The 27,765-nt window shown below is 44.3% G+C and overlaps 2 protein-coding genes across 3 annotated transcripts; one reads left to right on the forward strand and one right to left on the reverse strand.

Annotated features, from left to right (window-relative positions):
- Positions 1-27,593, forward strand: EIF3L (eukaryotic translation initiation factor 3 subunit L). 2 transcript variants are annotated; one of them, XM_032416494.1, is made up of 13 exons: positions 1-109; positions 647-695; positions 1,779-1,989; positions 4,523-4,602; positions 7,347-7,408; positions 10,950-11,019; positions 11,235-11,308; positions 14,870-15,041; positions 17,921-18,075; positions 18,824-18,994; positions 20,040-20,537; positions 26,382-26,462; positions 27,379-27,593. In XM_032416494.1, exons 1-13 carry the CDS (start codon positions 77-79, stop codon positions 27,415-27,417), a joined length of 1,695 nt encoding a protein of 564 aa, XP_032272385.1. In that variant the 5' UTR covers positions 1-76; the 3' UTR covers positions 27,418-27,593. The 2 variants fall into 2 exon arrangements, with proteins under 2 accessions (XP_032272385.1, XP_032272386.1); XM_032416495.1 differs by lacking the exons at positions 1-109; positions 647-695; positions 4,523-4,602 and having other exon boundaries at positions 1,911-1,989.
- LOC116639832 (ubiquitin-conjugating enzyme E2 N-like) lies at positions 15,317-17,911 on the reverse strand. The gene has a single exon (XM_032416496.1). It carries the CDS (start codon positions 17,137-17,139, stop codon positions 16,681-16,683), a length of 459 nt encoding a protein of 152 aa, XP_032272387.1. The 5' UTR covers positions 17,140-17,911; the 3' UTR covers positions 15,317-16,680.
- Positions 27,594-27,765: the final 172 nt, after the last annotated feature.

Below are 27,765 nucleotides of genomic sequence, written 5' to 3' on the forward strand. Positions count from 1 at the left end.
TAAACTTCCGGCCTCACGACGCAGGCGCGGGCCGCACTTTTCGTTTTTTCCGGCGGTGTTCGTGAGCCCCGCAGCCATGTCTTATCCGGCTGATGATTACGAGTCCGAGGTAAGCGGGCCCTGCGCGTGTACTGGGCTCCGCCACGGAGGCAGGGTTCTCTGAATGCGGGGCCCCGCGGTGAGACGGTGTCCGGGCCTCTGTGCCAGGCTCCACGGGCCGCGACCAGCTGCGGTCTGCCTTCCGGCGTGCGCGGCCCTCACGCTGTTTCCACTGCTTGCGGCTCCTCACCGGCCGGGTCTCTGCCCGCCCACTTCGCAAGCCCGGTCTCCTCGTCCTCTCGTTTTCCGAGATCGGAGACGGAGGCTGGTTATGGGGTTGTTTCTGTAACTTAGCTCCTGTGGGCTTGGCTCACTTTTGTCAATCCCCGTTGGTTCCCACAGCCTCTTGTGCTTTGCTTTGCTTTGTTGCACGCGTAACGTTGTATTTTCTGCTAATTCTCCTTTCTCTCACGGGCATGTGAGTTTCTCAAAGGTCGGGATTGTGTTTTATCCACTTTTGAATCCTTAGTACTTGGCACATAGGTCCTCGAACGAGCATTTTGGATTCATGAATTGGTGACTGTTCCTATCTCTCTTTCGTTAATAGACTGCTTATGATCCCTATGCATACCCAGGCGACTATGATATGCACACAGGTGAGACTACGGGCTTGTCTGGCTAGCTGGGTACTTCTAGGGTTTGGCACCTTTTTGAATGTCTCAGAACAGCTCTGACGGGCATCTGTGAAACACTGCTTCTCCATGGTCCAGGTTTGGAGTCAGTTATTAGTTCTTAGAAGGAGGGTGGGATAGAGCCTAATAAATCAGGCCTTTTTCATGGTCCATCTCAAAGTCTCAGAAGGGAAGGCTTACTATCCTGGCTGTGGTTTCCTTATTAAACTACTTGCTGAAGAAGAAAATCTTGTGAAAAATTAGTGATTCATACCAAGCCCAGATGAAATCTTTTTGGAAGGTTTTGAGGTTTCCTGAAATATTATAATGAGTTGGCTTGGCTTAGCATTTTGTAAGTGCCATGCATTTTTACAGGTATTTTGTGCGAAGTGTTTCGTTTAGTCCTTATGACAAGTACCTAAATTAACGTTGTCTCCATTTTCTCAGATGAGAAAACTGAGCAGAGAAGTTTAGTAACTTGCACTGTTGTATAGGTAGAAAATAGCAGTCATTCATTCAATGAATATTAAGTGCTGGGACACTGGGTGGCTCAGTTGGTTAAGCGTCCAACTCTTGATCTCAGCTCAGGTCTTGATCTCAGGGTCTTGAGTTCAAGCCCTCTGTTGGGCTCTATGCTGGGCATGGAGCCTACTTAAAAAATATATAATTTATATATTTAAAATGTATGTGTATAAGGTGTCTCCTACTTACTTCCCCTTCCCACAGTTTTCCCCTCTCTTCCAACACACATATAACTGTTTTAGGTGCGAGGGTATACCTGAGTACGAGGCAGACAAGGTTCTTGCCCTCATAGGATTTAGGTTCTAGTGGAAGTAACAGATAATAAGCAAATATGTAATTGTAAATAGTGGTAAATGTTCTGAAGAAACAGGACGATGGGATTGAGAGTGAGTTGGGGACAATTATATATCTTTGAATGTTTAAAAGGGAATTGTACCTGATTTTATAGACTTGAGTTTTGTTTGGGGGATGGTATTGCCCTTTTGTTTTGTAACATATGTGGGTTTGAAAACACTTGGTAAAGTATTTATTATATCCAACCTCTAGGAGATCCAAAGCAGGATCTGGCTTATGAACGTCAGTATGAACAGCAGACCTATCAGGTGATCCCCGAAGTGATCAAAAACTTCATCCAATATTTCCACAAAACCGTCTCAGATTTGATTGACCAGAAGGTGTATGAGCTGCAGGCCAGTCGTGTATCCAGCGATGTCATTGATCAGAAGGTATATGAGATCCAGGACATCTATGAGAACAGGTACAGAGTGCTGACTGAAATGACCCTCTTTCTGGGTGGGACTGGTTTACTGATACAGCCCCTAAGGGGGGGGGGGTGCTGTTTAGTCATTTCTCTGTAAAGAGAGTGCCCAAGGAGTTTCTGTAATTCCTTGTGAGGAGACATGTTATTTTGTTGGACTGTATTGCTAGAACTTGTATAGGGCCTAAAATAATAACATCATTATCAGTAATCGTAGCAGCAATTAGTATGTCTGACCAGTATAGATCAGGCAGTGTTCAGAAAGCTTTTCCTGTATTTACTCATTACTCTTCACAGTAACCCCATGGAGTAGGTAGTATTATTTTCTTTATCTTACAGCTCATCTGTAAGCATAGAAAGGGTAAGTCATATAGCTAGTTGAGTGCATATGTTGAGTTTTGAACCTGCATAGCCTGACATCAGAGCCTAATTTTTTTAAAGATTTTATTTATTTATCTGAGAGAGAGAGAAGGAGCAGGGAGAGGGGCAGAGGGAGAGGGAGAAAGCAGACTTCCCGCTGAGCAGAGACCTGGAGACCTGGGGTTGGATACAGGGACTCCAGGATCATGACCTGAGCCAAAGGCAGACACTTAACTGACTGAGCTGCCCAGGTGCCCCCAGAGTCTAATTTTTAAGTTACTGTACAAGTTAATGCATAACAGGGTGAGCCAAACTTTGAGTGGTTGCTTCTGTTTTGAGGGGATTGCCCTTGTGTAATTGCATTAGAGATGAGACAGGTTAGTTAGGGTTGAGATAGTCAGAAAAGACTTCACCAGGGATATAGAATTTAAACCATTCCTGGGAGGGGTGCCTTGCTGGCTCAGTTGGAAGAGCACGTGACTCTTGATCTCAGGGTCGTGAGTTTGAGCTCCATGTTGCGTGTAGTGATTACTTAAAAATAAGTAAATAAATTTAAAATAATTAATTAATTCTTGGGAGGGTGCGTGGACAAAATGAATAGCCAAAGGCTTTTTGGATTAATGAATAGAATTAATCCCTGAACTGTTTTTTCCTTCATCTCCAGGTCTTTCTAGTTGAAGTATGTAGATCAGTGCTGTCCCATAGAAATAATAACACTAGCCACAGGTGTGATTTAATTTTTTTCATCAGCTACGTTTAAAAAATGTAGAAAGAGGGGTGCCTGGCTGTCTCAAATCAGTGGAGTGTACCACTCGGTCTCAGGGTTGTGAGTTTGAGCACCACATTGGGTATAGAGATTACTTAAAAAAAAAAAAGGTGAAATTAATTTTCATAACTTCTTTCTTTTTTTTTTTTTTAAGATTTATTTATTCGAGAGAGAGAGAGAATGAGAGAGCACATGAGAGGGGGGAGGGTCAGAGGGAGGAGGGTCAGAGGGAGAAGCAGACTCCCCGCCGAGCAGGGAGCCCGATGCGGGACTCGATCCAGGGACTCCAGGATCATGACCTGAGCCGAAGGCAGTCGCCTAACCAACTGAGCCACCCAGGCGCCCCAACTTATTTCGACATCTAAAATATTACCACACGTAATCAGTATTAAACTGTTAGTGAGTTATTTTACTTTTTTTTCACGCTAAGTCTTCTAAACCCTGTCTTTTGTATTTATACCACATCTCAGTTCGTGTATGTTGGAAATACGTGATCTCTGTTTAGATTTCATAGCATTTACAATAGAAAAAGCAGATTCACATACCCAGGTAACTTAAATTTACTTGAATGTTTTCCAGTAACTAAGTATTGGTTTTTTGGTTAAAATTAACAAAAATGTGAAATTCAGTTCTTTAGTCACAATAATCACATGTGGCAAATAATTACTGTATTGGACAGTACAGGCAGATATAGACTAGTTGAAGCCAAGCATGTGGTAGATCTTTCTGTAGGAGAATGTGTGGTGAGAAGAATGGCTGGTGCCTTGGAAAATACAGTGTTACTGAGATGCTTTGTGTTTTTTTATATATTTTGAAGTGGGGACTTGAATATGTTTCTATGCTAAACTGAAAGATCTGGAGAAGAGGAGAGGTGGGGCTTAAGGAGAGTGGGAGAAAGCTGAAGTCGCTCCTGAGGGGATCAGGGCTGTGAGGCATCTTGGGCACCAGTGTTTGGGTTGGGTGCTGTGGGTCTGTTGTGGCATCAGACTGCAACAAACAGACTGATTTTCTTCCAAGTTTGGATAGGGGGAGGAGGCACAGTGCTCTGGGAAAGTAGGGAAAATATTGCTAAGGGGGGAAGGGTGGGAGTGTCTAAAAAGTAGTTACCAGATCAGGGAACAGTAAGCTGTTTTGTATGAGTAGAGTTCATGATACAGAGGCAGGAAATGATCCTGAAGAGCATGGTGGTTGCATAACTGATAAAAAGGAGAGTGTTCACCGTATTAAGAAAAGTTGAGGTGTAGCTTTGGGTTGAGGAAAGTTGTAAACTTGGAGGGCTCTGGCCCTGACTTTGTTTCTGTGACATCTTCCTCTTTATGAGCCTGGGACCTTATCCATAAAATGTGTGGGTTGCCTCTTTGGTGCTTCCTGTTTTGGGGTTCTAGAATTTTTCTGCTTGATTTTCAGCTGGACCAAGTTGACTGAAAGATTCTTCAAGAATACACCTTGGCCTGAGGCTGAAGCCATTGCTCCACAGGTTGGCAATGGTAGGTATGCGTTCTTTGCGTTCTGTATGCTGGATGGGATTCTGTGACTGAGGGGTCATGAGGAAGCTCAGAATAGTATGTCTGTTTTGCTCACTGTTTTGTTTCCTCAGGGCTTGGTACATAGTAGACCCTTAGTAAAGAACTTGTTGAGTGAAGGCGGAATAAACAAAGGGGACAGAGACCTCTCACATGTGATGAAGCTGAAATTGAGATCTTTGTCCTGACTTGTTTCCATTTCCCCCTATGATTTTGGGGGTCATTACATTCACTTGGGAATGGGCTGTCTGGCTTCCTCCCACCTTTCACTTTATGATGGTGTTTGTTATATATGGTGTAAAATAGGAAGATCCAGCTTCATGCTTTTGCATGTACATATCTAGTTGTCCCAGACCAGTTTTTGGAAAGACTATTCTTTTTCCACTGGATTGTCTTGGCACCTTTGTTGAAATTGGTTATCACGTAAATGTAAGGATTTATGTCTGGACTCTCAGTTTAACTCCACTGATATGTGTCTATCCTGATGCCTGTGCCATACTGTCTGGATTATTGTAGCTTTGTGGTAAGTTTTGAAACCGGGAGGTGTTAAGTTCTCCAACTGTGTTCTTCTTTTTCAAAATTGTTGTTGGTCTTCTGAGTCCCTTGGATTTCCATATGAATTTTAGGATCAGTTTGTCAGTTTCCGCAAAGAAGTTAGTTGGGATTTTGATAGTGATTGTATTGAATCTGAAGATAAATTAGGGGAATATTCCCATCATATTAGGCCCTCTAATTTATGGACATGCGATGTCTTCCCATTTATTTAGGTGTTTGTATTAATGACATTTTATAGTTTTCAGTGTACGAGTCTTGTACTTCTTTGATATAGCTAGCATTTTGGGGGAACACTTTATTTTTAGTATTATTGGTACACAAGTTTAGAACTCATTTTGTAGGAGGTGTTATTTTCTGTGTTGCTCAGACCATAAGCTCTGTTTAATATGTTGTCTATAAAGAATGTAATATTGTGTGTGTTAACAGTAGCAATCTCGAAATACAGTTGACCCTTGAACAGCATGGGTTTGAACTGGGTGAGGCCATGTACACATGGATTTTTTTTGATACAGTCCTCCTTAAGATGTTCTTAACATTTTCTCCTCTTTAGATTACTTACATATTGTATAGCGTGGTAATACAGTATATAATATGTATACCATACAAAATATGTGTTGACTGTTTATGTTTTTGGTAAGGCTCCTGGTCAGCAGTAGGCTGCTAAAGTTAACAGTTAAATATTTGGGGACTCAAAAGGAGTATGTGGGTTTTTGACTGTGCGGGGTGGGGGGGGGTCTGTGGCCCTGACCTCCACATTGTTCAGGGTCAGCTGTGTATAATTTTAAACAGGTAAGTAATCACAGGGCTTAATAGTATAAAAGGAGATTTGATGTAAAAATCCTCCTCCCACTTCCCTCCTCAAGTCTTCAGTTTCTCTAGAGCCATCTAGTGTTAACACTTTCTTTTTTATCCTTTCTGTTATAGTCTATGCATACGTAAGCAAATAGGAATGACTTGTTTCTTTTTTACATAGACCAAATGCCATTTTCTTCCCTTTTTAAAGTTTATTATATTTTTGGAGAGTATTCTGCATCTCCAGGATTCCCAAGACCACCCCCAGGTTTGATGATTTGCCAGGACTCCGGGTATAGCTGTACCCACAGCTACAGAGCAAAGTCAGTAAAGGGAAAGGGCACACAGAGTGGAATCCAAAGGAAACCAGGTGCATGTATGTTATCAACAGTCCTTTCCTGTGGAATCACTTGGGATGTGCTTAATTCCTTGAGCAAAGAATTGTGACGTGTGAAAAGTTGTCTATCAGAGAAGCCTATAACACATTCAGTGTTCGAGGATTTTATTGGGTGCTTGTCTTGTGGGTACACCCTCTGCCTAGCATGTACCAAAATTCCAGGCTCCCAGAAGGAAGGCAGGAGTTCAGCATAAACCATAGTGTTGCACAGTTTAGGCTGAGCAGATTGCCCTTGTTGGGGTACTGGGGACCCTCCTGAAATCCAGGTTCCCAGATGCCAGCCAAGGACCAACTTTACTAGCCAAAGGATAGAAGTCTCAGACCTACTTTGTTAATTCTTTTCTGTACAGCGTCTGTACCCAAAGAACTTTTTTTCCTCCTTTCTTTTTACTGGTTGTATCATGTCAATAGGATAAATTCTTTAGAATTTCTAAGTCAAAGATACCCATGTGTTTGCAATTTTGATAATGTGACATTGCCTTTTTTGGAGCTATTACAATTTATTTATGTGTTGGTTTGGTAAGCAACTGGATAGCAAAAATCTAAGTGGCTAAGGGAAATGGGTCTGAATGAGATTAAGATGAGGTTGAAAGATAAAACGAGGGGCGCCTGGGTGGCTCAGTCGTTAAGCGTTTGCTTTTGGCTCAGGTCGTGGTCCTGGGATTGAGCCCCGCATCGGGCTCCCTGCTCCATGGGAAGCCTGCTTCTCCCTCTCCCACTCCCCTTGCTTGTGTTCCCTCTCTCGCTGTTTCTGTCTGTCAAATAAATAAAATCTTAAAAAAAATGTTTTAAAAAAATGATAAAAACGAGAGCTGAATTTTCCTGTTGCATGTATTCTTGGGGTGTATTAGAATTTAGATTTCATTTTGTGTCTTAAATCATGTTTATCCCTCTATTCCCTTCAAAAGGCTAAAACTGCCTTGTTTTGTGGATTACTAAAGCAGCTCTTTGCCATCTCTTTCAGATGCCGTCTTCCTAATTTTGTACAAAGAATTATACTACAGGCACATATATGCCAAAGTCAGTGTGAGTATCTAACTGTTGTTGGTTCTATGCCATTTTTGCCTTTGGAACACAATCATCAGTTTCTATTGGTTCAGTGTCCAAGAGTGGTTGGCATGTGTTTTGAGTGTTAAGAAATGACAGAGGGAATGATTGAATCCAACAAGCTGGGTGTCTGTCCCAGACAAACTATGGTATGGCATAGCTTGTCTGTCCTTTTCAATTTCTCCATCCCCACAGTTCCTGACTCGGCACTCATCACATTGATTGGGTTGCAGGATGCCATCCTAATGGTGTGTTCCCAAACACCTTCTACTGCCTCAGCTTGTGATGCCCTTGCTTTTTACCTTCAGTGCATGACTGTGAGCCTTCTGCTCTCTGAAACACACATGAAACTGTCGCTGTGTGCCAGGCATAATACTAGGTACTTGGCAGGCATCTATACTCTAATCCTCACAGTAGTCCTGCAAGGCAGGCAAACTGAGGTGCAAAGAGGTTGCTTTTTCTCAAATTCATGCAACGAGTAGGTGGCAAAACACCTTATACCCAGGCCTGGCTTATTGTGATGCCAGTGTTCTTTCTACTGTACTCTCCCAGCTTTGGGCAGTTGTTTGATTCTTCTCTCATTTCTGAATTTTAGAATGCGCAAGTCTCTTAAAATAACTGTACTGTTTATATACACCATGACTGAAAATCTCTATTTTTAGCCCCTGTTTATCCAAATCCATACTTGTATATCCAGCTGCCTATTCCACATCTCCACTTGGCTGTCTGATAGTCATCTCAAATTTGGGTGTTTTGTTTTAAGATTTTATTTTGGGGTGCCTGGGTAGCTCAGTCAGTTAAGCATCTGCCTTTGGCTCAGGTCATGGTCCTGGGGTCGTGGGATTGAACCCCACGTCAGACTCCCTGCTTGTCAGGGAGTCTGCTTCTCCCTCTTCCCCTTCCTACCTTTTGCTCTCTCACTTGCATGTACTCTCTCAAAGTTTTTCTTTTTTTTTTTTTAAGATTTTATTTATTTGACAGAGACCGTGAGAGAGGGAACACAAGCAGGGGGGTAGGAGAGGGAGAAGCAGGCTTCCCGCGGAGCAGGGAGCCCCATGTGGGGCTCGATCTCGGGACCCTGGGATCATGACCTGAGCCGAAGGCAGACGCTTAACGACTGAGCCACCCAGGCGCCCCAATAAAGTCTTTAAAAAGGTTTTATTTATTTGAGAGAGAGAGAGAGAGTACTAGCAGGGGGAGGGGCAGACAGACAAGCACACTCCCCAGTGAGCAGGGAGCCTGACGAGGGTCTCTATCCCAGGGCCTGGAGATCATGACCTGAGTCGAAGGCAGATGCTTAACTGACTGAGCCACCCAGGCACGTCATATCAAGTTTAACAAACCCCAAACGGAAGTCTTATTTTCCCTCTAAGCCTGTTCTTCTCATGTCAACCAACTCAATAAATAATACCACCATCCACCCAAGTGACTTAGAATAAAAACCTTGGTGGTGGTCTTGACTTTTCTCTCACTTCCAGCCTTGTAGCAAATCCTGTTCAATTCTGTCTTCAACATACTTCTTGAAACCACCCACTTCTCACCTCCATCACTGCTGCTACCCTAGTTCAAGGTGTTATGTCATCTCTTGCCTGAACCATGTAGCTGCTTCTGGTATCAGTTTCCACTCTTCACTTGAGTTTATTCTCAGCCTAGTAACCTGCATGATCCCTTTGAAACATAGTGTCGTCAGGTCATGCTCTCCGTCACAATCCTACCATGACTTATCATCACACTTAGAATAAAATCCCAGGTCTTCGTCATAGTCCTGCTTGATCTGGCCCCTGACTCCCTTGCTGGTCTTTCTTAAAACTTTCCCTCCTTTCTTGGGCTCCTGGCCATACTCTGGCCCTGCAGAGCACACATCACTGGCTGACACTGTAGTGTTTGTTTACTTGGGTTTTGTTTGCTACCTGCACTAGAGGGTAAAACACCACCAGGGCATGGACTTCATCTTGTCACTGCTATAATCTGCTGCCTAATCCTTGATGGTGACAGGTTAATTGTTGGAGCTTGTATGTGTACGTGTAAATGAAGGAACCTGGCACCATGATCTCTCCTTAGAGTATTTCCACCTTCTCACAGTCAACTTTCATCTCTCTGAAGACCACCAGACCTGGCTAGAGCTCCTGCCTTGCCACAGGAGCCACCGTCAGTGGTAGCTGGAGGAGTTCCGGTTGTCAAAGTAATGCAGGGGGCCATGTTTTTCTGGCATCCCAGTGAGATTTCTGACTACCTCATCTGATAGAAAGTCAAGGTTCCCTCCTACCGTTGCTGCTCTAGCTCAGGTACTTTGTGGGCTAGGTTGAGAATCTAGCTAACCTGTGTAACATCGCTTCTTTGGGAAGACCATGGCATCAGAACCCACAGTACAGTTGGTTTTACCACCTCTCATCTTCCCTTTGGTCCCTAATGAAGATTCAGCAGAAGTTTATTGACTGTATAACCTCTTTGTTAGGTACCAAAGTACTTTCATATATATGACCCGTTTTAAACCCGGTGCGGGGCAGGGGGGGAGCTTATTGAAAGAGCATTTATTATATTGGGCTCTTTCACTACATAGTCTCATGCTACAGAGGGATTGGATACTGTGTCAGAAGCTCATAGTTAGTAAGCACTGGGGCTAAAACTCCAGGGCTGTGTTCTTTCTAGCTCATCACAAATAGTATCATGTTGTTCCCCAGCTCAGAAATCTTCAGTGGTTTTCAGTTGCCAGCAACATCAAGTCTAGATTGGGGGGTCAACAGCCTTCTGTGTAAAGGGCCAGATAGTTTTTTGGATTTGAGGCCATAGTGGTCTCTGTTGAATCTTCAGCTCTGCCTTTGTAGCAGCCATAGACAGTGAGTGTATATGGCTATATTCCAGCTGAGCTTTTTATTTGCAAGAAGCAGGTGATGGTGGATTTGCTGATCTCCCTGGCCTAGATTCCTGTTTGGCACTGAAAGACCTCTACATTCCTAGCCTGTTGTAGTCTAGTCGAGCATAGTAGCGTTATCTGCGCTTACTCACCATCCTTTGAGCACCATGATTTTAGTTCTTTGCTTTTTTTTTTTAAGATTTTATTTATTTATTTGACATAGAGATAGTACAAGTAGGCAGAGAGGCAGGCAGAGGGAGAGGGAGAAGCAGACTCCCCGCTGAGCAGGGAGCCCGACGTGGGGCTCGATCCCAGGACCCCGGGATCATGACCCGAGCCGAAGGCAGCCGCCTAACCGACTGAGCCACCCAGGCGCCCCAGTTCTTTGCTTTTGTTAGTACTTCTGTCTGCTTCACCAGATCTGCATGCATGTTCTCAAATGGTCAGTTGAGGTTGTTTGCCATAAAGCCTAATCATTGTGGTCAGGTACTCAGTGCCCTTTTGAACTGCTCTAGTACTGCTGTCTTCCCTCTGACTTGAGTGCTCTTTGCGTACTAAGAAGGGGAGATTAGGCCTTGGTTCTCATGTGTGTTCAGCTGTCATGGCAGACCATGAGTAAAACATTTAAATTACATATCTGTCCTGATGTCTCTGTTCTCTTTACAGGGAGGGCCTTCCTTGGAGCAGAGGTTTGAATCCTACTACAACTACTGCAATCTCTTCAACTACATTCTTAGTGAGTTTGAGGTTTGGCCAGGGTGTGAGGCTACGATGAGGCCTAGTGTTAGCCTCGAGCTCTTTTTAGCAGGATTTTAATATGGGAGTGGGAAGGAGGGATGTCGCATGATTCATAGTTCTTTCAAGAGAAAAATTACAAAATGCATTCTGTAGGCTTACTAAGTGAGCATAGTCATTGCTTTGCGTCTGACTTTTCTGTGATCTCCTGCACAGATGCTGATGGTCCTGCTCCCCTTGAACTACCCAACCAGTGGCTCTGGGATATCATTGATGAGTTCATCTATCAGGTATCTGGTCAGCCTTGGTCTAATTTGAAATAACTAGTCCAACAAAAGAGCAGCTGTTATCATTGTTTGCGTTGTTAAAAACATGCTTGGGATAAAAATGTCCCATCACCGTGGGAACTATCCCACTGTGGTGGTCTTTGATGTCATGGTTTTCTGAAGAGCCAGGCCTAAGAGCTCTGGATATGAGCTTGGAAGGCAGCAGAGTTGAGCTGACTTGAGAGTTGATCTGGTTAGAAAAATAAAGGCATCATAAGCTTTGGAGTCAGTTACTTTGTTTTTAAGTCTATATTCTATTTCTGAAGAATAAATGTGAGGGACACCTGGGTTCTTGGTTGAGTGGCCAACTCTTGATTTTGGCTCAGGTCATTATTTCGGGGTCCTGGGATCGAGCCCCGTGTCTGCTGCACGCTCAGAGCGGAGTCTGTGCACCTGAGCCCTCTCTCTCTTAAATAAATAAAATCTTAAAAAAACAAACCCAGAACAATTGAATTTGGAAAAATACTTGTTTTCCATGAGTTTTATGGGGATGGTATAACTCTCATTGGGTATTTCAGGAGAAATGAGTTTCTTAATAAAGCTGTTACTGGAGCTGCACAGACCAAAGAGACTTACAGAGTGCTGGCAGATTGCGATTGGTATGCTGAAAAAGCCCCCCTAAGGCCCATTGAGAGAGAGGCTTATGAGGCTTCGGTGCCTTTGCACAGAGAAGGCCACAAAACCACACTGGCCTTGTTTGCCTTTTCTGGCTCCTTGGTTTGTGTCAGCCCCTTTGGCATAATTTTAGAAGGTTGGCGGTCCTGTTGACTAATAGCAAGTCAAAGGAGGATCATCTGTGCTAAGGTTCTTCATCCTTCTTAAGATTATCATAATCCCTTGGGTTTAGCTGGTGTTCTCTTAAGGGGCTTAAAGTGCTCTCACTCTAACAAAGACTGGCCCTCAAGAGCCAGGTGTGACTCCTCCCGGCCAGGTAGATGTCACACGGGGTAAGTGGCTTTTCCCTGCCACTCCGCTTTCATTTATTTTTATCAGTACAGGTAATGTGTGAATGTGTCATTACTGTTTAAAAACTTTGTGTTTTTCAAACTGCAGATAAAGTATATTTTTATCTTTATTGTTTTTAAGATTATTTTCTTATATGAGAGAGAGCGAGCGCCACAAATGCGCCCGAACCTCTGGGGAGAGAGGCATAGGGAGAGGGAGAAGCAGACTCCCTGCTGAGCAGGGACCCTGATGTGGGGCTTGATCCCAGGACCCTGGGATCATGACCTGACCCGAAGGCAGACGCCCAACCCGCTGAGCCACTCAGGTGGCCCCAAACTGCAGATAAAGTTTAAAGTGTCTTCCTTGGGGCGCCTGGGTGGCTCAGTCGTTGGGCGTCTGCCTTCGGCTCAGGTCATGATCCCAGGGTCCTGGGATCGAGCCCTGCATCGGGCTCCCCGCTCGGTGGGAGGCCTGCTTCTCCCTCTCCCACTCCCCCTGCTTGTGTTTCTGCTCTCGCTACCTCTCTCTCTCTAACAAATAAATAAAATCTTTAAAAAAATAAATAAAGTGTCTTCCTTGCCTTTGCGGAGGCATCGGTTATTGTCTGGAAAGATAGGCATTACATTCATGCTTCTCGGGCATTTTGTATAAATGTACGTTAAAATACACCATTTAAAAATGGTATTATGTTGTGTAATTTGCTGTGATATGGAACACTTAACATGTCTACGTAGAGATGGCTTTATTTTCTGCCGTGTACATGATACAGATATACCACTGTTTTTGTGATGAACCTGTGGGTATTCAGTTTCCACTATTATAAACAGTGAGTCCCTGAATATTCCTGTATGTGTTACACATAGGTCTGTCTGTAGAGATCACCAGAGGTAGAATTGTTGGTTGAAGAATTTTTGCTTTGTACGTTTTTTTTTGTTTGTTTTTGAGAGAGTGAGAGAGTGTCTGCGGGAGGAGGGGGGCAGGGGCAGAGGGAGAGAGAATCCCAAGCAGGTTCCACATCTAGCGCAGAACCGACACTGGGCTTGATCTGACAACCCTGAGATTGTGACCTGAGCTGAAATCAGGAGTCAGATGTTTGACGGAGCCACCCGTAGGTGCCCCGCTTTTTAAGTTTTTTAAAATCAGCTTTATAGAGTCAAAATTTGCATACAGTGAAATACTGATTTTAAGTGTGCTGTTGATGAGATATAACAAATGTGTATACACCACCACAGTCAAGATGCAGAACACTTCAATCACTTTGGACTTTAATAAATAGTAATACCTTGTCCTCTCCAAGGGCTGTATCAAATTACATTGCTATCTGCAGCATTTGAGAGTTTTTCTCTGCTATGGATGTTATTGGCCTAATTTTTGTCTGTTTGATGGGAAAGAAATGGTAATCTCATTTTAATATGCATTTCTCTGATATGTGAAGAGATTAGGTATTTTCCCTGTTAATTAACCAATTTTGGTTTTCTTTGAAGTGATCCTCAGTATCCTTTGTTCATTTTTCTATCGGATTATCTTGTTCTTACTGAATTATGAGAATTCCTTCTGTATTCTGGATACTCTTCTGTTTATTATAAATCTGGAAACTTTTCTGTGTTCTTAGAGGAAGGTGCTAATTTGGACTTAATTTGAAGAGCATTTTTGGGTCAGGTCGTCTAGGACCTTGATTCTGGGTCACTGGTTTCCAAACTTGGTGTGCACCAAAATCGACCAAGGAACTTTTAAAAACTGGTCGAGAGGTGCCTGGGTGGCTCAGTCAGTTAAGCGGCTGCCTTCGGCTCGGGTCATGATCCCGGCGTCCTGAGATCGAGTCCCACATCGGGCTCCTTGCTCGGCGGGGAGCCTGCTTCCTCCTCTCCTTCTGCCCCTCTCCCTGCTCATGCTCACTCTCTCTCTGTCTGTCAAATAAGTAAATAAAGTCTTAAAAAAAAAAAAAAAACTGGTTGAGTGGGTAGGTCTTTTGTGCTGTTCTCTGGGTGACTGAAGGAACCAGCCCATTCCTGGTCCCAGATAGAACCACTGCCTTAAGGAATACCTGTGGTGTGGGCCCTACATGTGCCTTCCACTTGGTGAGGCCCTGTGGTCGGTACAGAGGTGACTCACCCTGGGTTCCTGTCCCTGGTGAATGGATGGTCAGCTCCAGTAGGCAAGACTCACACATACAGACACCTAACCCTGTCTCCACCATGTTGTCATTCGTAATCCTGACTCGGGCATGGCACAGCCTAAGAGAAAAAGATCTATTACAAGCCACCCGGTTCTGACAGCCAGATTGACTGCATTGTGAAGCCCAGAGACATTAAATGACTCTAGGCTGTGTTTGACTCCAAATCGAATGTTTTTTCATAAACTACCTTTCATCTTAGAGATTTTTATTTAGCTGTGGAAGAAGTGACATACTCAGTAATGAACACAATTCAGTGTAATCAAAGATGGGTTTGCAAAAACAAGTAGCATACAGAACAGTTTAGCATGAGATGCGGTGCTGTGCCCTCCCCCTCGGACCCCAGGCACTGTCCCCCCATTTCAACATCGTGCGCCACTCCTGCCTCTCTCCCTTCTTCCCCACAGTTCCAGTCATTCAGTCAGTACCGCTGCAAGACTGCCAAGAAGTCGGAGGAGGAGATCGACTTCCTTCGCTCCAATCCCAAAATCTGGAATGTTCACAGTGTCCTCAATGTCCTTCACTCCCTGGTAGACAAGTCCAACATTAACCGGCAGCTGGAGGTGTATACAAGTGGAGGTGAGTGCTGCTTGCCATCTGTTCCAGAGGAAGAGCGGCCGTGGGGAGCGCGGGGGAGCGCGGGGGAGCCACGGCGGATTAGGTAAGGGGCTGCGTGTCTTTGGTATTGGCTGTGAACAGCAGCCAAGGGCGGGTGCTGAGGGCTGTCGGGCTTGGCCGTCTCTTGGCCAGCACACTGAACCAGCCGGCACTCACGAGGTCTGATTTGCAGACACTTCTGAATCTCCAGGGCCTTCGTGTAGGTAAGCGCTTCTCACACTTTTTGGTGTCAGGACCGCTTTACGGTCTTTAAAGACTGAGAATCACAGAGTTTATCCATATACATTTTTTTCCCTGTGAGAAGAGTGCCATTTTTGCAAATCTCCTTAGCGCCTGGCATAGTAAGAGAGCTGGATTCTCATTCTGCCCCTGCCTTCAGTCTGTTAGAATTACAATACGCGGTTTGGGTTGAAGTATATGAGGGAGACCTGGCCTCACCCAGACATGGAGTTGGGAAAGGGAGGAGTATCTTAACAGCCTTTTCAGGTAGTTCTGATGTTCTTTGCTACTGCATCCAAACTTGACAATGGGGGTTTCATACTGGTAAATTGCAGTGAGGAATCCGAAAACTTAGCAATGAACTTCTACTTGGTTATGTTAAGGTTTACTGGTTTATCCTGCAGCTTGAATGGATCTTTTTACTCGGGCACAATTTTGTAAAATACTGGTTCATTGAGTTATAAAGATTTTCTAAATGTTGACATATTTTATTATACAACCTAGAAAAACCACTTTCATCATCAGCCTCATCAGATAAGTCTTTATTTAGGAGCTGTTGGGCTCATAGTGGCAGATACACGTTTTAAAATTAGAATTTGCCTAAAAGCTCACATTTTCATTGGCAGTGAGCACTCTCCGTTGTTTTTATTGAAGTGTAACAGGCTCACCTCATTCATTTTTTTTTTTTTTAGAATAACAAAAAATATTTTACTAAAACGTAAGATTTACAGAAGTTTCCAGATAAGCCATACAAAATGGTCACAAGCTTTTTCTTGAAGGAAGGATTCTACACTTGACAGCAAAGTCACAATGTTGTTAGTGAGGGCTGTGATGTTTGTTTAATGTTCCCATTTTGGTTCAAACAATCAAGCTTGTCCATCTACAGCGTCTAAATAAAGTTAGACTTGGCTAGAGAGCATATTCTAAAGAACTGGTTAGCTGCTTTTAACCAATGCAATTAGATCACCATAAAAAGGGGGAAAGGAGCCCATAAAATTAAAATAAAACTACCTCTCCCCCTCAAAAAAAGTAATAAAGAAAAACACTCACAGCCCTGCAGCTAACCCTGACAGCTACCTTCATTCACAGTGCTTTATACTCAAACCATGAGGGGGGAAATGAATAAAAGCAGAGAAGGGCCACTGCTTTTAAACATTTCACAACAATTCAGATGGTACTTCTAGCCTCTGCTCATGCTTTACAACAATGAATCAGGACAAGACATAGATTTGCTAACGTGCATTTAATCACCAAAGGACTGAAGATGTCTGGGCTTTTATTCTGTAATGTTTCTAAGACTGTGTCCATTAAATGCAAACAAAAAAGGAAGAAGTCTTGGCAGAACAGGAGAAGTGATGCACACTTGATGATCAGATCGATTTTATATATTATTCATGGTATACAGCCTAGTCCACGCTCTAGCTGTTTCTATGCCTTGGGCTTCGTTGGTCTTCCACTGCTCCGCTACATCATTTGCTAATGGATCATCTGGATTGGGAGCACTTAACGAAGCCTGGATCGATAGCAGAACTGTGCGGATCTGCAGTGCTGGGGACCACTTACCTTTCAAAATATCTAAACATATTCTTCCCAACTTGTCTACATTAGGATGATAAATTTTGGTCATGAAACGTACTTTAGGGGCTGCCATCGGGTATTCTTCTGGTAGGAATAGTTCAGGCTTAAAAGTCCCTCCCTCAAAGGGGGAATCCTGGGGGCCAGCAATGACCACATGAAAATAATGGGCGTTGCTCTCATCTGGTTCTGCTTTAATGCCAGGAACTGGTTCTGCCAGCAAACGGTGGGTTTCCTTGATAATCCTGCGGGGCAGCCCGGCCATCTTGTCAGATCCCGAGTTCGGCCTCTGGTCTCGACTCCGCTCACCTCATTCATTTTTGAAAAAACGTCTGCTAAATACCCAAATCTAAGTAACCGTAATTTGTGTGTCAATCATTCAAGTAAAAATGGTGTTTTGTGGAAAAGTGGCTGGTTCTTTTACCACATATAGTGGGAAAGAACACAGTAATTACTGATAGAGTTTGCTGCCACTGCCTGGTTTATGCTAGGTTGTCCGTGGTTTTACCCACTGTTGTTTCTGCACCATCAGTGCAAATGGCATTTCAGTGAGAAAGACAAATAGCATCTAAGTGTTATTAGGAAAGTAGCTTTGACCTTATGAACTTCCTGAAAGTAGTGGCCTTGATGAGTAACTGCTCCTGATAAAAGGGGCCATTTCAGTAATCTCAGGTGTCTTGGAACCAACCAAACAAACAAAAACCTGGCCCCTCGCCCCCACAACTCTCCTTGGTAAATTTAAGGTTAGTATAAGGCCAAGGACACTTGGCCGGTCAGTCGGTATAGAGTATGTGACTCTTGATCTTGGGGTCATGAGTGAGTTTGAGCCTCACGTTGGGTGTAGATTACCTTTAAAAAGAAAAAAAAAAGATGCAGGTCAGGCATGCTGCTTCTGGGTATTCCTTTGAAGGCAGTTATTCCCTATTGTCCCTATTGCAGGAAGCTTTAGAGGCCAGTAGTAGGTGAAGAGTCGACTGAGTGACACTCAAGGCTTAGGTTTACCTTCCTTCACCTGCCCCTATGGTCACAGTGTCTGTTTCTTTCAGGTGATCCCGAGAGTGTGGCTGGCGAGTATGGACGGCACTCCCTTTACAAGATGCTTGGGTATTTCAGCCTGGTGGGGCTTCTGCGTCTGCACTCTCTATTGGGGGATTACTACCAGGCCATCAAGGTGCTGGAGAATATCGAACTGAATAAGAAGGTGATTACCTGTTTCCCCCTGCCCCCCTACCCAGAGCCAGAGTCTGCTTTCAGAGACTCTGATCTATAAGGACAAATTTCAGGGATCAAAAAGAGGATTCTTCCCCAGGCTAGTTGAAAATTGAGACGTGGGGGAAGCACTGTAGTGAACATCTGCACGTAGACAAGGTGCTTTCTTTTTGTTGCTTAGTAACACTCAAAATGTTCAGTCTTTGATTCTACTTTCAGAACAATGATAATGGCAGATTTTTACTTTTCATATTTTTACTATTCAAATTTCACTAGTAAAGGGATTAGTAAGAGACTTAGTTCTAAGATGGTATAGACAATGATGATTAGCTGTGGTGGTTTTTCTTAGCCACAGAAAAATCAGTACTTTTTTGTTTGTGTGTGTCTTTGTCTTTGTCTTCCTTGTTTATCTGTCTTTATCGGGTTTATCTGGAAAAGCAAGGAGGAATACACACCTGAGGTGTGGAGGGATTTGGAGCTGAAAGAAATGTTAGGGTCACCTGATCCAGTGCTTTTCTGTTACATCTAACAATATGGAGTTCTCAGGTCATATAACTTGATCAGTAAATGGTATGGTCTGCACTCAGAGCCTCTAACTCCGGAGCCAGGGCTTCCCTGGGTAGTTCAGGGCCTCTGTAAGGGGCTTCCACCTCAGCTGACACTGGGCCCTGCCAGCTTCCAGACTCTCTCTGGGATGAATTGGTTTTAGGACTCATGGGTGCTTTTCCCTCCCTGCACAGAGCATGTATTCTCGGGTGCCTGAGTGCCAGGTCACCACATACTACTACGTCGGTTTTGCATATTTGATGATGCGTCGCTACCAGGATGCCATCCGGGTCTTTGCCAACATCCTCCTCTACATCCAGAGGACCAAGAGCATGTTCCAGAGGACCACCTACAAGTATGAGATGGTAAGGAAGCCTCTGACCAGCTTGACCCCTTGGCACCTAATCCCGACAGTTTTTGGTAAACACTATCCAAAATTTTGCTTTTTGTATGTCTTTTCAATAGGATGATTTCTTAATGGCTGGCCTACTCTTAAGTTTCTTTTGTTGTACCTATTATTTCAGATCATTAACTCCTTGACGATAAGGACAGTATCTTTTGTTTTACTTTTGTCCCCCAGCATTTATTCAGCAACAATTTGAGTGTTCACTGGGCTCTGGGTATTTAAAAAGGAGTTAGATGTAGGTACCATCCTCAAGCAGTTTGCCATGGAGGAGGGAGGGTCCAAGACGTGCATAGAATTGGGAGGTTTCTTTTCTTTTTTTAAGATTTTATTTATTTGACAGAAGGAGATATCGAGAGCAGGAACACAAGCAGAGGGAGTGGGAGAGGGAGAAGCAGGCTTCCCGCCGAGCAGGGAGCCCGACACAGGGCTCGATCCCAGGACCCTGGGATCATGACCTGAGGCGAAGGCAGACGCTTAACAACTGAGCCACCCAGGCGCCCCAAATTGGGAGGTTTCTAGGCAGAGCAAAAGTGTTGAGACTTGGAAGTATGGTGATGTAGCAGGACAATGAACAGTTTTGTTGGAGGGTTGTAGAGTAGTCAAATTGGGGTGTTAGGTTCTGGGGTAACCTTCATTACCTAGCTGAAGTATTTAATTTTTATAGGCATTATGGTGCCATCAAAATTTCTGGATGACTCAGTCATAATAGTGTGGGAGGATTGATCTGCTGGTGAAGGATGGGGTGGACCAGGGAGAATTAGAAGGAGGCCCCAGTGAAGAATCCAGGAGCCAGCTGAGGAGGCCCCAGAAGTGGGCTGGAAGTTCAATAGAGCTAGAGGGCGGATTAGGAGAGACTTCGGGAAAGTTAACTGACCAGTGCAAGACCAGGGAGAAATCAGAGGTCTGTGCAGCGTGTACTTGGGAGAGTGGTAGGGCCACGTTGGCAGTGGGGACCTCAGAAAGTCCATCTCATTTGATCCTGCACCAATTTCTCGCACCCCCAGATTAACAAGCAGAATGAGCAGATGCACGCGCTGCTGGCCATCGCCCTCACCATGTACCCCATGCGAATCGATGAAAGCATTCACCTGCAGCTGCGGGAGAAATACGGGGACAAGATGCTCCGCATGCAAAAGGGTGACCCACAGGTCTATGAGGAACTTTTCAGCTACTCATGCCCCAAATTCCTGTCGCCTGTGGTCCCCAACTATGACAACGTGCACCCCAACTACCACAAGGAGCCCTTCCTGCAGCAGCTGAAGGTGTTTTCCGATGAAGTGCAGCAGCAGGCCCAGCTCTCCACCATCCGCAGCTTCCTCAAGCTCTACACCACCATGCCTGTGGCCAAGCTGGCTGGCTTCCTGGACCTCACAGAGCAGGAGTTCCGGATCCAGCTCCTTGTCTTCAAGCACAAGATGAAGAACCTGGTGTGGACCAGTGGCATCTCTGCCCTCGATGGCGAATTTCAGTCGGCCTCTGAGGTTGACTTCTACATTGATAAGGTATGGCTGCCTTCCATCCTAGGCCTCTGGGGCCCTCTCTCTTCATCTGTTCAGCAGTCAGTGTTTACTAAGCGCCCACTCTTCTGAGCATTTGGGACTTAGCAGTGAACAAAATCAGCAAAGGTTTCTGTCCTCACACTGACATTCTAATGTAAAAAAGTGGACAATAAACATTATAATGAAGCAGACCCTGTAGTAGGTGTCAATGCAAAATGAACAAACCTTTTAAAAATTTTTTAAAGAAAAGGGCACCTGGGTGGCTCAGTCGGTTAAGCATCTGCCTTTGGTTTGGGTCATGATCCCAGAGTCCTAGGATCAAGCCCCACATTGGGCTCCCTGCTCAGTGGGGAATGTGCACCTCTCTCCCTCCCTTTCCCGCTCGTGCTCGCTCGCTCTCAAAATCTTTAAAAAAATTTTTTTAAAGATTTATTTCATTTTTGAGAGAGAACGAGCCGGGGGAGGGGCAGAGGGAGAAGCAGCAGGGAGCTCGATGTGGGACTCGACCCCAGGACCTGGGATCGTGACCCGAAGGCAGACCCTTCACCGACTGAGCCACCCAGGCACTCCAACATTTTTTTTGAAGAAAAAAAAAGTTTCATTCTAGTCCAAGTTAAGATAGCTGCCTGGGATACAGTCTTCACAAAGAGGAGAGTGCTCCAGGGAAGGAATAGTTGGTGCAAGAGTCATATATGGTTTTGTTTTTGTTTTCGTTCTTGTTTTACATAGAGTTAGAAGTTGTGATGAAAGACTTTCCAGAAAGGCTGTAAAACTGGAATCTTATGGGAATCAGCAAGTTGTTTTTTATCTTTATGTTTGGAATGTTCCTTTTTGGTGGGTTTTTGTTTTTTTTAATGAAGCAGATGTACAGTGTGTATTTGGGACAGGAATAGAGCCCATGTTTTGAGGTTTTGCCAAGTCATTTTGACCTTGGGTAAATGTTTTACCAGGAGCAGGGCCTACAAACATGAAAAATTAAAAGTTTCCTTTATTTTATCACAGGTTAGAAATTGCCAAGTGCCGTGCAGTTAAGGGTAGTGGTAGTGGAAGGCAGAGGTTGCAGTATTACATAAGGTGCTCAGGGTAGCCTTTGTCGAGGAAGTGAAATTGCAGCTAAGACTTGAAGGAGGTGAAGAAATTCGCCAAACACATATCTGAGGGAGCAGCATTCCAAGTAGCGGGAGTGGTAAGGGCAAAGGCCCTGGGGCAGGAGTGGATCCAGTATGTTTGAGGGACAGCTTCATTGTGGCTGCAGCGACCTGGGAGAAGAGGCTGTGGCAGAAGAGAAGATCAGAGAAGAAAGCGGGAAGGTGAGGTTAGACTTTCAGAAGTAGTTTAGCGAGTGGGAGCCATTGTCCTGACTTGTCCACCCTAGATTAGTGCTGTCTAGTTTTGAACTTCATGTAATGGACTGACAACAGCATGTGCTCTTTTTTTGTGTCTGGCTTCTTTTCCTCAGTGTTAGATTTGAGAGCATTGCCGTCCAGCGTTGCCGTGCCCAGCAATAGTCCGTTGGTGCTTCCTGTTCTGCGCTTGGCCCCCTGCTGTTGCAGGAGTCGGCTGCGATTTTCCCATTCTAACGCGGATGGACTTTTGAGTGGTTTTGGTTATTACAGAAAGCGTACATGGTTTTAGAAAGTGGCTGTCAGTGGTGGTTCATTGAAGGTGTTTTTTTAAGTGATTCATTTATATCTGCTTGGGAATGCAGAGTTATTTCTGGAAGGAGGCACAAGCAACGTCCTAGGCTCCTCTCAGGGGGAGGGGCAGGTTGAGGGGCAGTGTGAGTTTTCACTGTTGGATTTTAAGTTCAAGGTAACATCTTAATGTCCTAATGAGGTTTTTAAAAGAACTAAGTTCTGTTTTGTTTTCCTAGGTGAGTCTTTTTTCTGACTTAAAATATGCTAGACTCCTAGAATTGTTCTTTCCATGAAGTAACACCCTCCCCTCTTTGTTAACCCATGTGCGTACACTCAGAAGTAAAGAAGATGTACTACTCAGACACATGTGGAACCCCAATATGGACTTAAAACAGTCTGCTGAAATGAGTAGGCTGGTGTCTTTCATCTCTTCTAGAATATTTTTAGCTAATATCTCTTATTGACTCTGCTCTGTTTTCTTCTGGAGTTCTTACTTGATATATGTTAGACCTCATTCTGTCTTCCGTGTTGCTTAAACCCTTCTTCCATCTTTTTTTTGTCTCTGTTCTGGATAATATTCTTTTGATTGATTACTGTATCCTTTTTGATCTCTACAGCTCTGTTTTTGCTTTCTCTAATTTTTTAAAAATTCATGATCAAGTGTTTCCTTAATGTGCTTGGTTATTTATTTTTTTTACTACATACAGTTCATTGTTCTTGAAAAACTTTGTTGGCATTTTTTGAAGTGTGGGATGAAGATGAACATTCATTCTTCTAGAAGGGATTTGCTTTTGCTTCTTCAAAGTGCCTGGGAATAAGCCCAGGCTACAGATTGTCAGAAGAATCACCTTGTGTTTATAATGTCCCGGGAATGGGTCTCTCTCTTTCCTTTTTTATGTTCCTCCGCCAACTTCGTGAGTGTTGCTTGGTGTCTGGAGTGGGATGGCTGCCCAGTCCTGGTCTGCCTTTAGCTTGAGGGTGTAGCCCTGTAGGGACCCAGCAGTGCACACAGGGTCTTCTGTAAGACTGGCCCTGGCCTTGGTTTGTCCCTCTGCTCAAGTCTTCTGGGATTGATGAGCAAATGCCCTCTGCGCAGAGCAGGCTTCTTTGTTTTGCTTAGAATGGTTTATTTTCTCTTAAGTAGCTCTTTACTGTCAGCTCTTCGATGCTGTGAGGAGATTTTTAAAAATTATTTATTCTGTATTTTTAGTTGTTTTGAGAAAAGTGTTGGTCTAAACATACTATTTTTTTGGGCAGTTTTTTTTTTTTTTTAAAGATTTTATTTATTTATTTATTTGACAGAGAGAGACACAGCGAGAGAGGGAACACAAGCAGGGGGAGTGGGAGAGGGAGAAGCAGGCTTCCTGTGGAGCAGGGAGCCCGATGCGGGGCTTGATCCCAGGACCCCGGGATCATGACCTGAGCCGAAGGCAGACGCTTAACGACTGAGCCACCCAGGTGCCCCTGGGCAGTTTTTTAAAGGTATAACTTGTATAGCATAAACTTCACCATTTTATTTTATTTATTTATTTATTTTTAAAGATTTTATTTATTTATTCATAAGAGGCAGAGGCAGAGGGAGAAGCAGGCACCCCGCTGAGCAGGGAGCCCGATGCGGGACTCGATCCCAGGACTCTGGGATCGTGACCTGAGCTGAAGGCAGACGCTGAACCATCTGAGCCACCCAGGTGCCCTAAACTTCACCATTTTAAAGGATGTAATTCTGTGGTTAGTAATATATTCACAATGTGACACAACCATTTCCACTGTCTAATTCCACATGTGCACAACTGCCTACTCATTAGCAGTCATGCTCAAGTCCCCTTGTCCCCTAATCCTTGGCAAACCAGTAATCTGCTTTCTGTCTCTCTGGATTTGTCTGTTTTTGATATTTGGTATGATAAAATATGTGGCCTTTTCAAGTTTGACTTCTTTCATTGGGCACGTTTTCGGGTCTAATCCAGGTTGTGGTGCATATCAGTACTTTATTCCTTTTTATGGCCAGGAAATACTCCACTGTATGGATACACCACTTTATCCATTCATTAGTTGATGGACAGTTGAGTTGTTTTCACCTTTTGACTATTGTGGATAACACCGCTATGAATTTTTATGTACAAGTTTTTGTGTGAACATATTCTCTTGGGTGTATACCTACTTGGGGAATTGCTGGGTCAGTTTGGGTAGTTTATTTTGAAAACTCATCTTGCTAAACCAAACCCTCTCATTTAGAGTTTATGGCTTTTGGAAGACTTGATGTTTGGCAGAACTTAGCTATCTCTGACATGAACAGTCTCACTGAAAGTAGAAACATGTCAATAGGGAAGTTTTCCAGTGTTTTATTCATGCTTTTAAAAATCAAAACTATCCCTTGTAGTATCACATCAACTAGCTAAAGTCCTTTTAGAATTTATTCTCAGTGCCTAACATACATTCTTTGGCAGTATCGGTAATCTGCTCCATTCCCCTGTCATCACTTTGTAACCCCGCTGAAGTAGACCCAATTATCTGGATGGTCTTTAACAAAACACTTCTCGGGGCGCCTGGGTGGCTCAGTTGTTAAGCGTCTGCCTTCGGCTCAGGCCATGATCCCAGGGTCCTGGGATCAAGCCCCGCATCAGGCTCCCTGCTCGGCAGGAGGCCTGCTTCTCCCTCTCCCACTCCCCTTGTTTGTGTTCCTTCTCACGCTGGGTCTCTCTGTCAAATAAATAAATAAAAATCTTAAAAAAACCAAAAAACAAAAAATACCCACTTCTCCTGGGATGCCTGGTGGGTGCAGTTGGTAGAACATGTGATTCTTGATCCTCAGCGTCATGAGTTCAAGCTCCACCTTGTGTAAAGCTTTGCTTCAAAATAAATAAATAAAATACTTCTCCCAAGAATTAACAATTTGGTTATTACAAATAAAATTTTTATGAGGTTGTATTCATGTATGTATTAAATTACAAAATAATTAAATATTAATAATGTGATTCAAAAGTCCACACGTGAAAAAGTATTGTTTTTTTTTAAGATTTTATTTATTCGTTTGAGAGAAAGAGAGCCACAGCAGGGGCAGAAGGAGAGGAGGAGGGAGAAGCAGGCTCCTCCCTGAGCAGGGAGCCCAAAGTAGGGCTTGATCCCAGGACCCTGGGATCATGACCTGAGCCGAAGGCAGACGCTTAACTGACTGAGCCACCCAGGCGCCCCATGAAAATGTTTTTGATTGCATGTTTTTGGGGTTTTTTATTATTCCTCTTAACTGGTTCACGTTTGTCTTTGGCAAAATGCTGCTTTCTGGGTTGTTGTTGTTGTTGTTTTGGTAAAGATTTTATTTTTATGTAACTCATGACCCAAGATCAAGAGTTGCATGCTCTGCTGACTGAGCCAGCCGGGCATCCCTGCTTTCTTTCTGGCTTTTCTTTTTTCATCCTTGATTTAAAAAAATCCAGTCAGGGGCACCTGGGTGTCTCAGTCGTTAAGCGTCTGCCTTTAGCTCAGGTCATGATCCCAGGGTCCTGGGATCGAGGCCTGGCATTGGGCTCCCTGCTCAGCAGGAGGCCTGCTTCTCCCTCTCCCAGTCCCCCTGCTTGTGTTCCCTCTCTCACTGTGTCTCTCTCTGTCAAATAAATAAATAAAATCTTAAAAAAAAAAAAAATCCAAAGAGATTCAGAGAGTTCTTGGGCCTTAACCTAGATTATGCAGGAATTTACAAGTAAAATGGTGTTCAACCACATTTGAGCTAAAAAACAAAATTTAGAATCTGGACTCATTTGCATCCTTACACCCCTAAACAGTATATGAGAATAAAATGCTGTCTTAAATGTTTTTATTGCTGAAAGATTTGTGTTCATTAAAAAAGACTTGAAAATAAAAATAGGGGCGCCTCGGTGGCTCAGTAGGTTAAGCACCTGCCTTCAGGTCATGATCTCCAGGTCCTGGGATCAAGCCCCGAGCTGGGCTCCCTGCTGGGGATGGGGGTCTGTTTGTCCATCCCCCGCCAAATAAATAAAATAAATGGGTTAACAAGAAAATAAAAATCAAGCATCTGGAAAGAAAGAGCTGCTATCAACTGGTAATGCTCACAGGGTTCCCCCCCCCCCCCCCCCCCCCGTTTGCTTTTGAAAAGCACTGTAGGGGTTTATGTAGCACTTAGCAGCATGGTTACTTGCAAGTCTTAAGTGGCTGTACCTCACTGCTCGCCTCTGACTCTGCTTTGCTCTTCCCATAGGACATGATCCACATCGCAGACACCAAGGTCGCCAGGCGCTATGGGGATTTCTTTATCCGGCAGATTCACAAATTTGAGGAGGTGAGAAGTCAGAGAGTGGTGTGTGGGTTGGAGACAGAGGTTAGGAACTAGTGGGGAGTTTTGAAATTTTTTATTTTTCACTTCAAGAAAGCCTCGAGTTGGCCCTTTAAAAAGTTTCTGAGCGAGGCTGGCTGGCTGCTTGGGGTTTGGGGAGTGGGGCTGGGCCTGTAGCATTTGCTGTGTCAGCCTTCTCTAGAGCATCTCTTTCCAAGATCTCTCTCTGCGGGTGGCCAGCTCTCCTCTCCCTCCCTGGTATTTCCTAATATGGGTGGATTCCCTGCCTGCTCTTACCCATCCCTCCCCATTTGGCAGTTATTCTCCGACCTAGACAGGTCTGGCCAGTTCTTGCAGGCAGAGGACTGGAAAGCTGTGTTTTGACAGACTTCATGCGTTTCACGTCTTGCCCTAGGAGAGGTCTTGTGGGTCAGGCCAACGCTCCGAGGATGCAGGGTGTGTGCGTGTGGGTCTCCCTGTGGCCATAGTTGGAGCCACTTCATCCTGGTGTTCTGAGTTCTCCAGCAGAGGTCACTGCTATGCTCTGGTCCAGCCACGAGGCTCCTTCTGCAGGAATAATGCAGCCCTGGCAAGTTCAGCCTCTCTGAGCCTCGTGTCTTATAAAATGGACAGAGCAGTGTAGGGGGGTGGTGTGTGTGTGTGTGTGTGTGTGTGTGTGTGTGTGTGTGTGTGTCAGGTAGAAGAACGGTCTGCATGAATTGTGTAGGGCCATAGGAGTGTCAGGAGTGGAGCACCTGACTGGGGCTTTATGCACCCAAGGTGGACACCCGTGCCCACATCAGAGACACCCCTTCCTGACTTCAGAGGGGCGGCCCAGGGGTCTGTCCTGGTGATTGTGCACACTGGAGGAAAAGGGTTGGTGAAATCTCCATATTTAATTTTGCTTTTCTTTTTCTTCTAGCTCAACCGAACCCTGAAGAAGATGGGACAGAGACCCTGAGTACATTCACACTCTCGTTAGGAACTTATTTTGAGGTCTTTGTAGGTGGGCATATTTTTGTCACCGTGAAGCCTTTACCTAGATCAGCCATGAGCCATTCAGCTGAATTGAAGTTTATTTGAATTAAGGACTGAAATGCTTTAAATAGGTCTCAGTAAAAGATCTTTGGAGCCAGATTTGTCATCTCATCATTGTTGGGGGGAATCTGTGGTCGAGGGCGACAATATGTGATTTCCTGTGACACTTTTCTCCTGATGCGTCAGTTGTTGGTGTTTCAGTTGAATTTGCAGTTCGCAGGACATTCTCACATTCAGTATCTTATTTGCACCTCACAAGAATCCTGTGAGC

The sequence above is a fragment of the Phoca vitulina genome, unplaced genomic scaffold, assembly GCF_004348235.1.
Source record: "Phoca vitulina isolate PV1807 unplaced genomic scaffold, GSC_HSeal_1.0 scaffold19, whole genome shotgun sequence".
NCBI lineage: Eukaryota > Metazoa > Chordata > Mammalia > Carnivora > Phocidae > Phoca > Phoca vitulina.

What these genes read in the sequence shown, in the direction of transcription:
- EIF3L (XM_032416494.1), top strand. Translation starts at nt 77, where the DNA reads ATGTCTTATCCGGCTGATGATTACGAGTCCGAG. An exon ending in CAGGACATCTATGAGAACAG is followed by an intron (nt 1,990 to 4,522) that starts GTACAGAGTGCT and finishes CTTGATTTTCAG; the next exon opens with CTGGACCAAGTTGACTGAAA. An exon ending in ATATCGAACTGAATAAGAAG is followed by an intron (nt 18,076 to 18,823) that starts GTGATTACCTGT and finishes CTCCCTGCACAG; the next exon opens with AGCATGTATTCTCGGGTGCC.
- LOC116639832 (XM_032416496.1), bottom strand. Translation starts at nt 17,139, where the DNA reads ATGGCCGGGCTGCCCCGCAGGATTATCAAGGAAACCCACCGTTTGCTG.